This window comes from Typopeltis vanoorti, chromosome 10 (assembly GCF_054136105.1).
Source record: "Typopeltis vanoorti isolate ZY-2024b chromosome 10, IOZ_Tvanoo_1.0, whole genome shotgun sequence".
Taxonomy (NCBI): Eukaryota; Metazoa; Arthropoda; class Arachnida; order Uropygi; family Thelyphonidae; genus Typopeltis; species Typopeltis vanoorti.
The window spans coordinates 94,019,091-94,033,141 of NC_143558.1; the positions used below are offsets into that span (position 1 = coordinate 94,019,091).

At 34.7% G+C, this 14,051-nt stretch overlaps 1 protein-coding gene across 4 annotated transcripts in view; it reads right to left on the minus strand.

Annotated features, from left to right (window-relative positions):
• The window catches only part of Sec23 (transport protein Sec23), a 410,761-nt gene that overhangs the window by 53,565 nt on the left and 343,145 nt on the right, over window positions 1-14,051 (minus strand). For all 4 annotated transcript variants that reach the window (XM_090398784.1, XM_090398783.1, XM_090398782.1 and 1 more), the window contains exon 14: window positions 9,992-10,145. In XM_090398784.1, coding sequence (XP_090254910.1) covers window positions 9,992-10,145 — 154 coding nt within the window. The remainder of the gene's footprint in view (window positions 1-9,991; window positions 10,146-14,051) is intronic.

Below are 14,051 nucleotides of genomic sequence, written 5' to 3' on the forward strand. Positions count from 1 at the left end.
AATCTCCTAATCTCTTACTTCCTTAACCCTGCGGAGGTCGAGGTTCGAAAAAATTGCAATAGGTTGTGTATATCTGAGAGATACATTCATTACTAGTATATGCTAAAATGCGATAAAAATTAAAAAAAAAAAAACATTGCAAATATAATACATGATGGTTTATTTATTTTCAGTTACAATCTAGAAATTATTGAACAAAGAAAAAAACAACAAATAAACCAATACTATACTGAGACCGAGTTCGTGGTATCTCTCAGATACAATTTACTATCAAATATCAATTTCACTTTCGCATTCGACTCTATCATTCTCATCATCGGACATGAGTAACAAAATCACTGAATGTCTTCAACATCTGATGGATTATCCAATCAATATATTTTTCCAGCCATTTTCAACGGTAAATAAATAAATAAGAAAAAAACTAAACCAATACTATATTGACATCAGAGGTCGCAGTATCTCTCAGATACAATTTACTATGAAATATCACATACCTTTACATAACACGTATTAAACCAAAACTGACTGCATAAACAGTGTGGAATATCACTCGTAATATATATGCATATGCAGCTACTCATGACCTCCAAGCTATACACTGGATATGTGTAAAAATATTTATATTAAACAATTTGTTTGTATCTGTCAGATCAGCCACGATCTCCGCAGGGTTAATTACTATATTCAATAAAGGCAAATCTTATCTTGATTTGGGGTAGCACTCCCATTTCAGAGAGTAGATAACTGGAGATATCAGCCACCTACTATGGTTGTAACCCATGAATTTCTTTTATATGCAGGCTGCAAAGTCACATCTAAGTTCCTCACTCTATACTTGGTAATATTACTGTCAACATATGCTTCTGTCCAGAAGCAAATATCTTCTAAAAACTTTACTGAAATATTTTTATTCCACACTTTTCTTCAGTATTTTCTTGCTCTATGTTTATAAAAAATCCTGCATGCGCTGAAGAAAATTTGTTTCAGTTTTGGAATGGCTCTGATAAGAGTAAGTGCCAACAGTTCACATATACTCTACCTAATTATTTATTTGCATTTTCATTATTGTCAATTAAAAATATCATTCACAACACTTTACAACTTATATACATCACAATAAATATTCATAAATAATTACTAGAATGCATATTTTAATTGAATAATTATTCAAGAAATACACACTTTCTATTAGCCATCCTCACACATCCACATCACCACCTTCAATATCCATTGCCATTCGCCTCAGTTTGTGTAACAAAGTTTCATGTGGTATCCTCTCAAATGCCTTTGCAAAATCGAACATGTAATCATTCCCTTTATTCTTATCCACCCATTCCCGAATTTTGTCTTTGACCAACTTCTCTGATACCTTTCTGCTCCCTGTGATACTGACTGGCATAAGTCAAACAGCCTAGTCAGAGGCAACACTAACTTCTTTGCATATTCTTGTAATACATGGACTAATATATCATCTAATCCGATGACCATATTTGCAATGAGATTCTGAAAAATTCTAAGTAATTCCCACCAATTCATCAACTTGTATTCTCACATCAGTTCATGCAATATCTTCACTTGAATGACAGAAGCAAATGTCATTCAAGTGAAGCGGCCCTCTGCAAAGCGGCCACTCCATAACTCAACTATTTCATCCTTTTCTGTTATCTCTCTCTCCATACCAACAGCACACACCGAAGTTACCCTTCTATAGTCCTTACCTTTTACTTGCCATGTAGTGAAAGCAGAACTTTGGTTCTTTAGTCTGCTCAGCTAATATCTTGTGATATCCACTCATGAAAGATTATAAACCTATAGTATATTAGTATTGTGAGTGGGCTAAGCCCTTCTATTTTCTATTAATTTTATAATTTTTTTGGGGTGGGGTGGGAAGTATTTTTGATTTATTTTTTAATCCAATCCCAAAAACCTGCTGTAAAGACCAAACAATGAGCAATTTCAAGCCACTTCAGACACTGAATAAGGGGGTGGTGGTGGCAGTGGTCACACCAGGCAATGAAATTCATCTACCACCTAAAGAAAATCACAAACATCCACATCAGGATTCAAACATGCAATCTGTTGATTGAAGAGTGGCTGTGCTAATCCCACAGTTAACAGAGGCCAGCAAATCTCAATCTAATTCTGCCTTCCTTGCCATGCTGGTCACTTTTCTCACTTCTTGTCTTTGCCTTTCTACACATTATTATTTTTTTATTATTATTTATTTTCATTGCAGCTGCTGCTTAATGATATTACTCATCCATCTAACTTTCACTTGATTTTTCCTCCTGACCTTGAGTACACAAGCCTAATATTGCTTTGCTCAGACACCCCTTAACAATTGCCCATGCAAAGCTAACATCCTTCCATTGCTGATTCTTATGCTATGATACTGTTTCAAGTTTCCTCCAATGCTTATCACAATCATCTTTAATTTAATACTATATACAGAACTACCTACCTTGCAGTTTCACATATATATCCCTTCTTAACTGAAAATTCAAGTTTGACCTTGCAAGTTAAGATCAGATGATTATTTGTCTAAACCGAAGGCAATGTAGCTACTTTAGATCCTCCTACACTATTTCCAGATCCAAAACTCAAGCCCAAATCCCCTCCCTCCATCACATGCTAGTTCAAGAAATTCTCTCTTAGTAGGTAACAATTCTATTTCCTTCCCATCAAGTGATGTTTACTCCTTCCAATCCACGTACTTGAAGTCTACATAATAATTATTGGGTCTGCATTCCTGTTATCTGCATGTTACCTACATCTTTCTATATTCTCAGACAATGGAAAGATGCAGATACATTGTCTCTATCTGAGACAATGTATACAACCAACTATATACATTGTCTCAAATTGCCTCAAATGCCCTGCCTTCCACATCTGTCTTCATGGTGGATTTAGTCTTTTTGGCTGCAATTAAATCTGTTGTCATCAGCAGTATACCTGTCTCCACCCATCCTATTCTTCCTGATCCTGAAAATACTATATCTTCATGTTCTATCTCTGTAACTACATCATTGAATGTCAACCAAATCTCACTAATGCTTAACTTTTTGTGTCCAACCAACAACAAAAAACCCCACCCTTTTATTCCTGATGTTTCTCACTAATGTCCCACAATTACCTTTCCACCTTGTACAATCAACTTTCAGGAACCACAGAAATCACTTGTTATAGTGGATAGTTAGCTATAGTGAATTTCTTTCAGCATAGCATTACTCAGACAGCTGGGATTTTTTAGTAGTCTGTTACAGCAGCATTTGCTGTAGTGAGAGTTGACTGTACTGACTACCTCATTCAATTTTATTACATGAGAGAGACGAGATTCTGCATTTTTGGTCATTAAATTTAAAATCATATACAATTTAAACAATTTTTTGTTATCAAATTACAAATTTATTGTTTTATTATTAATTTTAAAGAAATATTTTGGCATGAATGCTACTAATAAGTAAAAAGAGTTAATCATGTGCTTAGGAAATATACAAGTGAGAAAGTAATTAGGATGACAGGTATTTCGGTATGTAAGTTTGCAATTTGTGTCCAATCATTAGATGATCAGCATGTATTTTCAATCCACTACAGGTGGGAGGGTTGGGTCTATTTCTCCCATGGTGACCCAGTCCATCTTGGGAGTGTATCATACTTGGATGAATGAATGTATGAAGGTGGAAGACAATCACAAACATCCATGCCTAGGCGGGATTCGAACCCACAGCCTCTTGGCTGGAGAGCGGATACTTTAACCACTCGGCCAACCAGGCCGGCAATTATTAGATAATAAAATGATTTTGCCACCCTTTCCCAATGACAGATTAGTCACAGAGATCAAATTAAGGTTTAAAAAAAAAATTTCAGAAGAACTATTATGACAGAGAATACAATTATGAAAGACATCTCTCAGGAAGCAACACAGTTTGTAACTGTGGTTCAATTATTATTATTATTAAAAGAGACCTCCAGGGAGTCAGGGACTCATTGAGGGAGGTCACATAATACATGTGCCATACCTGTTCTTGAATTCATTCCCCCTGCTTGCACACACACAACATCCATTCCAACCAAGCACCATTCTATGAGAGAAAAATCTAGATCTTAGCAGCATTCATTATCAGCTTCTAAGGATGCCCTCATGTCCTTTCTCTACCTTCCATAAAATAAAAAATTCCATCAACTAAAATCCTGTATAACCCTTAAAGAAGTTTGTACAAGGGTGGTCTGAAAAGTTCTCGGCCTCGACCATAGATGGCAACGCTATCAGCACAATGTTTTTTTTCTAAGTTGGTACATCTGTCATAAGCATCCATGTGAAATTGCAAGTCATTTGAAATGGATAAAACTGAGTATCGCATGGTTATAAAATTCTTTGTAAAAGAAGGTTTAACATTAAAAGAAATTCATTTGAAGTTCATAAAAGTTTATGAGCGTTCTTCTCCTCTGTTTTTGACAATTAAAAAATGGGCTGCCACGTTTAAACGTGGCCATACCAGCCTTGAAGATCCATACGAACGACGTCCAAAAAGTGTAACAACACCAGAAATCATTGATCAAGTGCACGATATGGTATTGGATAACCAGTGAGTCAAAGTGCATGAAATTTCAAAAGAACGTGTAGGATATATTTTGCATGAAGAATTGTAAATGAAAAAGCTTTGCACAAGGTGAGTACCACACTTGCTCACAGCAGATCAAAAATGCACTCACATGAAAATCTCTGAACAGTGCTCGGGGCGTTTTAAAAAGAATAAAACCATTTTGCATGTTGATTTATTACAATGGATGAGATCTGGATTCACCATCACACACAAGAATCCAAACAGCAGCCAAAACAGTGGAAAGAAGCCGGTTGTTCAGCACCAAAGAAGACAAAGTCGGTTCCATCAGCAGGAAAGGTCATGGGAACAGTGTTTTGGGATGCTAAAGGTATTTTGTTTATTAATTATCTTGAAAATGGTAAAACAATAACTTGGGAATGTTATTCCGGTCTTTTAACCAGAATAGACGAAAAAATTCGTGAGAAAAGACTCAGCTTGCAGAAGGAAAAAAATCATCTTGCATCAGGACAATGCACCTGTCCATAAAGGTGTTTTGGCAATGGGAAAATTAAGGGATCTACACTATGACTTGTTGGAACATCCACCCTATTCCCCAGATTTGGCTCCCTCTGACTTCTATCTCTTCCCAAAACTAAAACTCTTCTTCACTGGTCAGCGTTTTTCTTCAAATCAAGAGATGATTGCAGCTGTTGAGGGGTATTTTGCAGAGATCTTACTGAGAACCACTACAAGGATGGGATAATGGTGCTGGAGCATTGCTGGAATAAATGTATTAGTTCTTAAGGGAGATTATGTTGAAAAATAAAAATAATTTTGAAATTATAAATTCGTTTTTTCATTGTTAGGATGAAAACTTTCAGATCACCCTCATAAGTTTCAATCATACTGTATCACTCCTCTTTCTCCTGTTTGCTAGTGTCTGCAGTCTACAAGTTCTCAATCTATCTTCATGTTATCTCAATGGGCAAGTTAGTAATTACAGGAATGTAAATGGATATGGATTTCACTGGGATTGAAAACAGGTGTATTATTGGTGAAACAAATATTGAAGAATGAAATAATAATAGATTTTCTATTTTTTATAAAAATAGAAAAGTGATGAATAAATAGTAGTTTACTAAATTAAGCTAATATTTCATTTTTGGGTAATATATTTCACAAAGAAAAATTATTAATAAATGGCAGCCATCTGGGATATAATAATAGACTGATATATTTTGCTACTGTGTTTAGTGAAACACATTAGATAGTAGTAGCATCATCAAGAAAATATCTTAAAATTTTACTGACAAATAAAAATATAGGCAGAATAAACTTGACTCACAAGAGTATATAGGCTAGAAAAGTATTAAGCATGAGATTTCTTTGTCCATATGTTGCATTTGCCATATGGCTTGCGATTTTCTTTATGACTGTAAGCAGCTGCAGTCAAGATCATATGTAATGCAACCTGGTAAACGATTTCCAGACACATACTATTAAGTCTTGAAGAATGCATAACTGTTATATTCTTTAGAAAGGCAAAAACGGAAATTATTCTTCAAATATGGTTTCTGTGTGTCTTATTTGGAAGATAATTGTCATAGTTTAACCAAAGCATTGACATCAGTCAAATATTATTCACATAATATACCTGTGACAGGTTGTGCATAGGCTAAACTAGACAAAACTCTGCAACAATGTTAAGCATAACATTGCTGACAAAAAGTGCTGGATGAACTGAATGCATGTCTGTCTCAGCAGAAGATCGCAAAGATGATTACTAGTCTACAGTCTGTGCTATGTTTGGAGAATAATTTTTATCATACCTCTATACAACTCAGAGATATCACATGTTTGCATGGCACTCTAAACAGGTCTTAGATATATCTGATCTTAACTACTCAAAATTAACACCTATAAGTGATTAAAAAAAATGAGTAACAGCATGTGTGATAAATGCACTTTGAGGACAAGACTACTCTCATGCTGGATTGTTTCTAGTTTATTATTATTATTATTATTATTATTATTATTCCTGATACCTCCAAGGAGTCCGAAGCCGCATCGCGGGAGGACACCTTACCTCTACTACAAATCAACGCCATCTACCGCCCACCTCCAACACCACCACAACTAGTAATTTTTGTCTGTAAATTGCGTGTGTTCTGAAGGGCCGATTTGTATGTATGCGGAATGAAAAACCCGAGTTTCCGGGAGAAAAAACCCTTTATTCTAAGTATTTGTTGAATAGCAAAACCTACCAGTCATTTACTAAATAAGTTATTTGTTAAGTGATAACTATCTGAATATAATTCAGATAGTTATCACTTAACAAATATTTCATCCATGTATATTAACCAGAGATAAAACCATTAAACAGACACCGATTTGAAAACATGATAGAATATAGGTGCATGACAATATAACGAATCACGACTAGACCTGTTTAAAAAAAGGGAAACCATTCAAAAATATAATACAATTACCTACTGTTAAAAAAAAGTACAGAAATTTACATTCTTTAAATGCACTTATTCCAAGTAAGTTTCCATATCTGGGAGATAGGAATACAATCATTCTTATTTAAATAAGTTAAACTGTAAAAGTAAGGATCCATAGGATTCCTTTAAGAGGCATTCAAATTAGTATTGGCTCAGAGATGTCACATGTTTGAATGGCACTCTAAACAGGTTTCATATGATCGCACTTCAATTCTGAAATAGACAAGATATGGTTGCCCTTATTTAACCAGAGAAATCTGAAATAGTTTCCTCTCTTTAATTTTCATCCAGTCCACCTGAAGTAACAGTGAGGCCAAGGATTTAACAGTATATCTTTTCAATTTTTTCTCTGTTAATGAGCATGGTTCTAGCTCTAATCATTTCGATGTATATGACATACTATATTCCTTCATGTTTTTAAACTCAATCTATACAGTATTTTTAGCTTTGCAATGTGGTGGATAAAATATTCAATTAATTTAATCAACTAGTATTTTATTTCCTGTGTCACTTTCTTGGTTTTCCTTTAAGAATATTCTCTCCCGCCCATAAAATTACACTTCTGCTGCTGTTACTATTAATGCATTTCTGAGTATCAATAAGAAATAAGCTGCCATATTTTTAGATTTGTGCTATAAACACAGTGAAAGAGGAAAAGATATGCACTATAATAGGTAACGAGTACTCATCAAATAACCAGAAGATTGATGGCATAAGATTTGGTTTACTGTGCAATTTAGATGCCAGTCTTGCAAGCATGTTTCTTATGCTGTATACTTGAGATCAATGAGATGCTGGATCTCAACAATGGCCCTTGCATTTCAAATAACAACACCACTTCCACTACATACATACAAACAAATGGAGTGAAGAGAAATGGAATCTTGAATGATGCACTGCAGTCAAAATGGAAAGATGGAAGTATCATAAAAATATGATACCATATGAGGGTCAACATGGCTTTGTGAAGTAATTTACTAACTTTTACTAACTTATAATGGAGTAACAGCTGAGTTGGATAAAGGAAATGGTTACATGATGATTTTGCTGGATTTCAAAGGCATTTTGACAGAATACCACATGGAACGCTATTACATATATTAGCACAAATGGGAATGAATATGACACTGGTTAAGTGGATAAGAGGGTGGATCCTGGACAGATATCAAAAGTGGTATATGGGAGGTAAGAATCGAGGTGAAAACAGGTTCAAGTTTAGAGGACATATTGTTAAGGTAGCCCATAAGATTACTTGGCTGTTAAAGAACACATTAACAAGTAGGGATAAGGAAGTTATTTCTCTTTATAAGGTCTTGATACACCCACATTTGGATTACTGTGCTCAAGTCTGGTCCCCTGAGTTTCTTGGGGATGAGGAAGCAATGGAGAGGATTTAGAGGTGAGTGGCCTGTAGAATGTTCCCTATGAGGATAGATTGAAGGCGTGTGGATTGCAGAAGTTGATTGATAGGAAAAAGAGGAGATATGATAGAAATATTCAAGTTGCTTAAAGTAGGGTTGTGAGGGCTAGATTTTTTGCTTGGAGAGTTGTGAATGAGTGAAATGGGTTGCCAGAGTCAGTTGTGAGTGCTTTGTCTGTTCAAGGAAAAGTATGATAGATTATGTGGATAGATTGGGTCTCCTGCGATGAGTCTTCAGACTGCATGGAGGTGCCCATATAATAATAATAATAATTTTACTCACTTCATTGGCTTCACACAGCATCATTTGTTATGGGTTCTGAAACCTCTGGTATGTACACACATTCATTCCCCCCCCCCCACACACATACACCCACAGCCTTACACCCAGAATTCTCAACTTTGTTCCCGTGGAGATAGATTCATCCTTCCAGATTTTAAACAAGTCCCTGATTGTTCTTTAGCCATTCTTAATCTTCTGAATAGCAATTCTTCACATTAATAATTGATCCTACATACTTGAACTTGCTGACTTCCTCAATTCTTTCTCAGGAGCTTCCCTGTCGGTATTTCCTTTGAGAACTATAATCTTTGTCTTGATAGGATTGAGCTAAAGTCCTCTGTTCTTACTGATCTCATTAACTCTGTCAAGAATTTGTCCTAGTTCTGCCTTGTGATTACAAAGGAGTACTGTATCATCAATCTACCACCTATCCTAATTCCTGTCTTAAGCTCACCTAATGCCATTCTCCCTTTCCAACCCAAAGTCAATGAGTTATTCCAACACCTGTTCTTACTGTGGCTTCTTGCTCACTGCACAAGTTAGCTATCAATCCAATAATGTGTTGAGGAAAACCCATTATTACTTACCATAGTTTCACATGCTGAACACAGTCAAAAGCTTTAGAGAGTAGTCTATGAAACATTACCTCAGAGAGTTGAAATTCTTTATATATTTCAATGATCTGTCTAAGGCAAACGATCTGATCTCTGGTACTCTTACCTTTCCTAAAATCTGTTTGTTCCTCGGGCATGTGCCTTAACTTTGGCATCAATCCTATTTAGAACAATCTTTAACAAAATCTTGCTTTCATGATAGATTAAACTAATAGTTCTATAGTTCTTGTAATCCTTCATATTTCCCTTCTTGTGTAATGGTATAAAACCAACTTTTTCCAGTATCTTGGCCGTGATTCTGTATCATCCCTGTAATCAATCTATGAAACACTCATCTCTGCATGCCCTGTGGCTTTAACTCTGTCGGCATTCCATCTTCACTCAGGGCTTTATTGTTGTTAAGCTCTTTAACTGCCTTTTCAACCTGATGCCTAAGTGGAGGAGGTTCCAAATAAAAATTTTCCTTATCCAGAAATTTTTCTGGAAAAATGACTGAAGAATGTATTTTAAAAACATTTCATTGCCTAGTTTTTAAGTAAACATGAATATAACAGTAAATGCTTCAATAAGAAAACTACAGATTTGAAAAGTCTAGTTACTTATACTGAAAGAACACAACTTACTAAACGAATAAGCATACGATCAAGCCAACGAAGTACATCTGCTCCATCATCACCTTCAGCTCTAAAACAAGCAAGACGAGCCATAAGAACAGCAGCAGCTTCTTGATCAAAGCCAGCAGCAATGTGATGCAAGTTGGTAGTAGCATCTGCCCAACTGAAAATAAAGAATGGTAATATAAATTAGAAGTACATATTTCAATCACATGTACAACAGTAATGAAAGTTCCAAGATATACACCACAGGGATTTATTTGAGCATGAATGATGTCCTGGAAAATTCTGGTTGCTGAATCTATTCTGTTTACTGCACACACAATTAGGAAGTACTGCTAGAAAAAATTTATCCAACTAATCACAATGTCAAGAGAACAAATAATATCGTAAAAAATGTTCACTAAGCTACAAGGGTGTGCTGAGAAGTTGTGATAATTAAGCTCTTTAATTGCATCAAGGAATTGCAGTAGAACCATATAACTTATAATACCACACACACACACACACACACACACACACACCATAACATACTATATGGTATATAACCATAACTATATAACTTACACATTATTCTACACATTCTCCATTAAGTGTTATACACTTGTTACAACATTGCAACACAGTTACATCATTTGCAATTCCTGAGAAAAAAGTCTTTTCCCTGTTGCACAAACCAGTCATTTTTGTTCTAGGTGTTTATCAAAACTTTTCACTCTCCCACAAATGAAGAACTTGGAAAATTAGTTTAGTTAACCAATTATCACAGAATTAATTTTTCATGCCTTACATGTCAGGTTTATATGTTCATATGAAGTGGTGCAACTTTTTTCAAAAAATTCTACATGCTGTTCAGAAAAGGGTAGTTTGGTTGATTAATGATCCCTCTCTCACATTCAGCCACTACCTCAAAGATAGCCAAGTTTCTACATTGGGTCTCTTTTACAGATATTTCCATAAGTGTTGTTCAACAGAACTGGCATTCATCATGCCCCATTTCTTCTTAACCATTCAGAGACGTATTTATGCACAGGTGAACGAGGCTATAGCTGTCCCCCCCCCCCCAACCAAAAAAAAAAAAAAAAAATTCTCCTCTTGGAAATTCTGGGTGCCCCAGCACCCAGAATTCCCAAGAGGAGAAAGAATATCACTTCAAGCTGGATAGGTCACATTAACTGAAAAATCTTTATAAATGTTTCTGGTATCCTAGACAGGATTCCAACAGATTTTTTTCAACCAAAGGGCATGAATTACTCTTCTCACCATACTATTTTTTAAGGATTTTAATATCAACTGTAACTTCAATCCTTTCTAGGTGATGAATTATATCACTTAGAAATGCGAGGCACTTAAGTACTGATGATTTCATCCAACTTGTTCATATACTTATTAGAACATAAGATAATCCTGAGCACTTTCCAAAATTTAATCTTTCCTCATCAACAATCCTGGCTATGTACATTGAAGATGGGGCTCTAAGTATTTCAATCCAAAACTGAACATTTCTCAAAGCACATACTTACCTGCATCATTTCTGACTTCATATGAATGGTTACTGATAGTCATTGAGGATTATAAAGAATGCCAAGTGAGATGATATATTGAATCAAACATTTGTGCATTACCAAAACAATATTTATAGATATGGAAGCATTCGAAATTTCCCAAATCAGTTTCAATTTTTGTCTAAGTCATGCAATGGCAGGATTTAAAGAACCATGCTTTTTAAATATTAGTAAAAATTACTAAATATGTCAAGAAATGAATATACAGTGATGTCATATTGAATTATGATTATCTTCATCCAGTAAGGAACATGCCCACTCTACTGCAGTATAAAGATTAACAATATAAAGGCTAACACACACTTGTTAATATGATGCTTATTAATTATTACTATATATTCAATAAGTGTAGTGGATACAATCTTAGTATCATCACCTAGTGTATACCCACAAGGAGTGTACCAGATATGACATATTGCATGACTAGTTTTCTATTAACAACTTTTTCCCAAGTTGGTCAATTATCTATCAGATATGATCAGCTCATACATTAAATCTTCTAAAGCACTAAGATCAACCTACATACATGTTGGTCTTCCTCTTTTTCTTCTGTGAGGGTGATGCACAGAACAGCCTGTTTCCACAAATTCTTGTGGAAACAGGCTTGCCACATGTAGATCGTGTACCTACTAGGAGGTTCTTTGCATACTGCATGCAGAAATTCCTTTGAACTTGTGTTGCAGACTTCATTTTCTCAAACCAAAACTCACAACATGCTCGATCTGCACCATCGAAAGTCACCACTTTGAAACAGTGTGACATACCACACCATCTAGTGTTATTTGGTAATAAAGTTATATGACCAAACATTGATGTGTTCCACATTATGATATTCACTCAGTTTTTGTACGTCTTCCGAGTTATTCTCTGTTCTCCTGCAAAGTTATATACACCTTTTTAAAACACCACGTATAGTTGACAATTTCCTATATCTAGAGAATTTTTTTTATTCGACTCCCACTCATGATTTTTTTTTGTATTTTTTTTTAAACATATATAATTCAGAAACCTTGCTCTAGACCAGCGATTTTCAACCAGTGTGCAGCGAGAGGTCTTCAGGTGTGCTGCAAGATTTATGAAAACAAATTAATTGAAAGAAATAGTGTCATAATTTGCGCATTTATTTATTAGTGTCTGGTCTTCCATCTTCTTGTGTGTGTAAATCAATCAAAATTATATCTATTTTTTGCAATATCATCAAAAAAATTAAAAGAATATATTTTTAGTGTGCCACAGAATTTTAATAATTAGTCTAGGTGTGCCGTATTATGAAAAAGGTTGAAAACACTGCTCTAGACCAAATATGGAACTTTTTCAAACCACTTAATTTCTACTCTCATCCATTCTATCTTCATCAGAGAAAAGACACTTGAGGCCTACAAATGGTGGCAAAAGAATAAGGTGACATATTTAGATTTTAAGTTAGCAGTTAGCAATGAAAGCTGTATATGAAAATTAAAACTGGTGTAAGGCAAGGGTATAACACTATTCCAATATTATTTATTTAGCTAAATTAAATAAGTGCTATAACAAAACTTATGAGAAAATCTGTAATAATAATAATAATAATAATAATAAAAACATATAAAATATTCAGGAACAGAGAAAATTCAACTACATCCTCAATGGAGAACTTACAGAACAAGTAAAACATTGAAAAATAAATACAGAAATAGATAATTATTTATGCAAATATTTTATGACAAATGAATAAATTTTGATGGACTGAGAGGAGAAACTAGATGTATACTAATATAGTATTCAAACTGATTTTAATAAGACTAGAGAAAGTTCTGAGAAAAATTAGGAAAGTGAAGAATTGTATCAATGACAAAAACATCAAAAATGAAGACATCAGCAAGGAAGAACCCACCATCAGTATTCGAGAATTTGCAAACAGAGCTAACCTAAGGTTTCCCTAACCTTTCTTAAACAGAAAGGCTAGGGAAAACCTCTGCTACGATGGCACAAAAATGACTCAGAGGAAGACTAAGTTCTTGGTGGATTGATGCAGTTAGTATCCTTAGAAAACCAAAATGGACGATTTGACAATATTGAAGACCTGACAAACAGCAGATTAGCTGGGAGATTGTTGGTAAGAAGCCAGTAATAATGAAAACTTAAACTAGTCTGCCAATCATGCTGTTATTAGTTTATTTTTAACTGCGGGTATTCCAAATGTGTGAAAACCTCACCCAATGGTTTTAACTTTTTCAATGCCAAGCTAGAGTTATCTTGAGAAGTTAAAAATGATGTCCTTGTGTGCTGAACTTAAAAAGAACTTTTATATGCATTGTGAATTTTGGGCAAGCAGAAATAGGTATTATGAATACAACCCATTTAAGCTCTTGAACTTCTCTAACTTCATCTGCTACCTGTAGGAAAATATACGTACTTTTGCATACAGCAGAAAAATGTCTTGGCTGATCTATCACTAATTATTGTCATGGATAGCAAAATAGAGGAAAGTGTGCATTGTGATCATAAGAAATTGAAAATTGCAT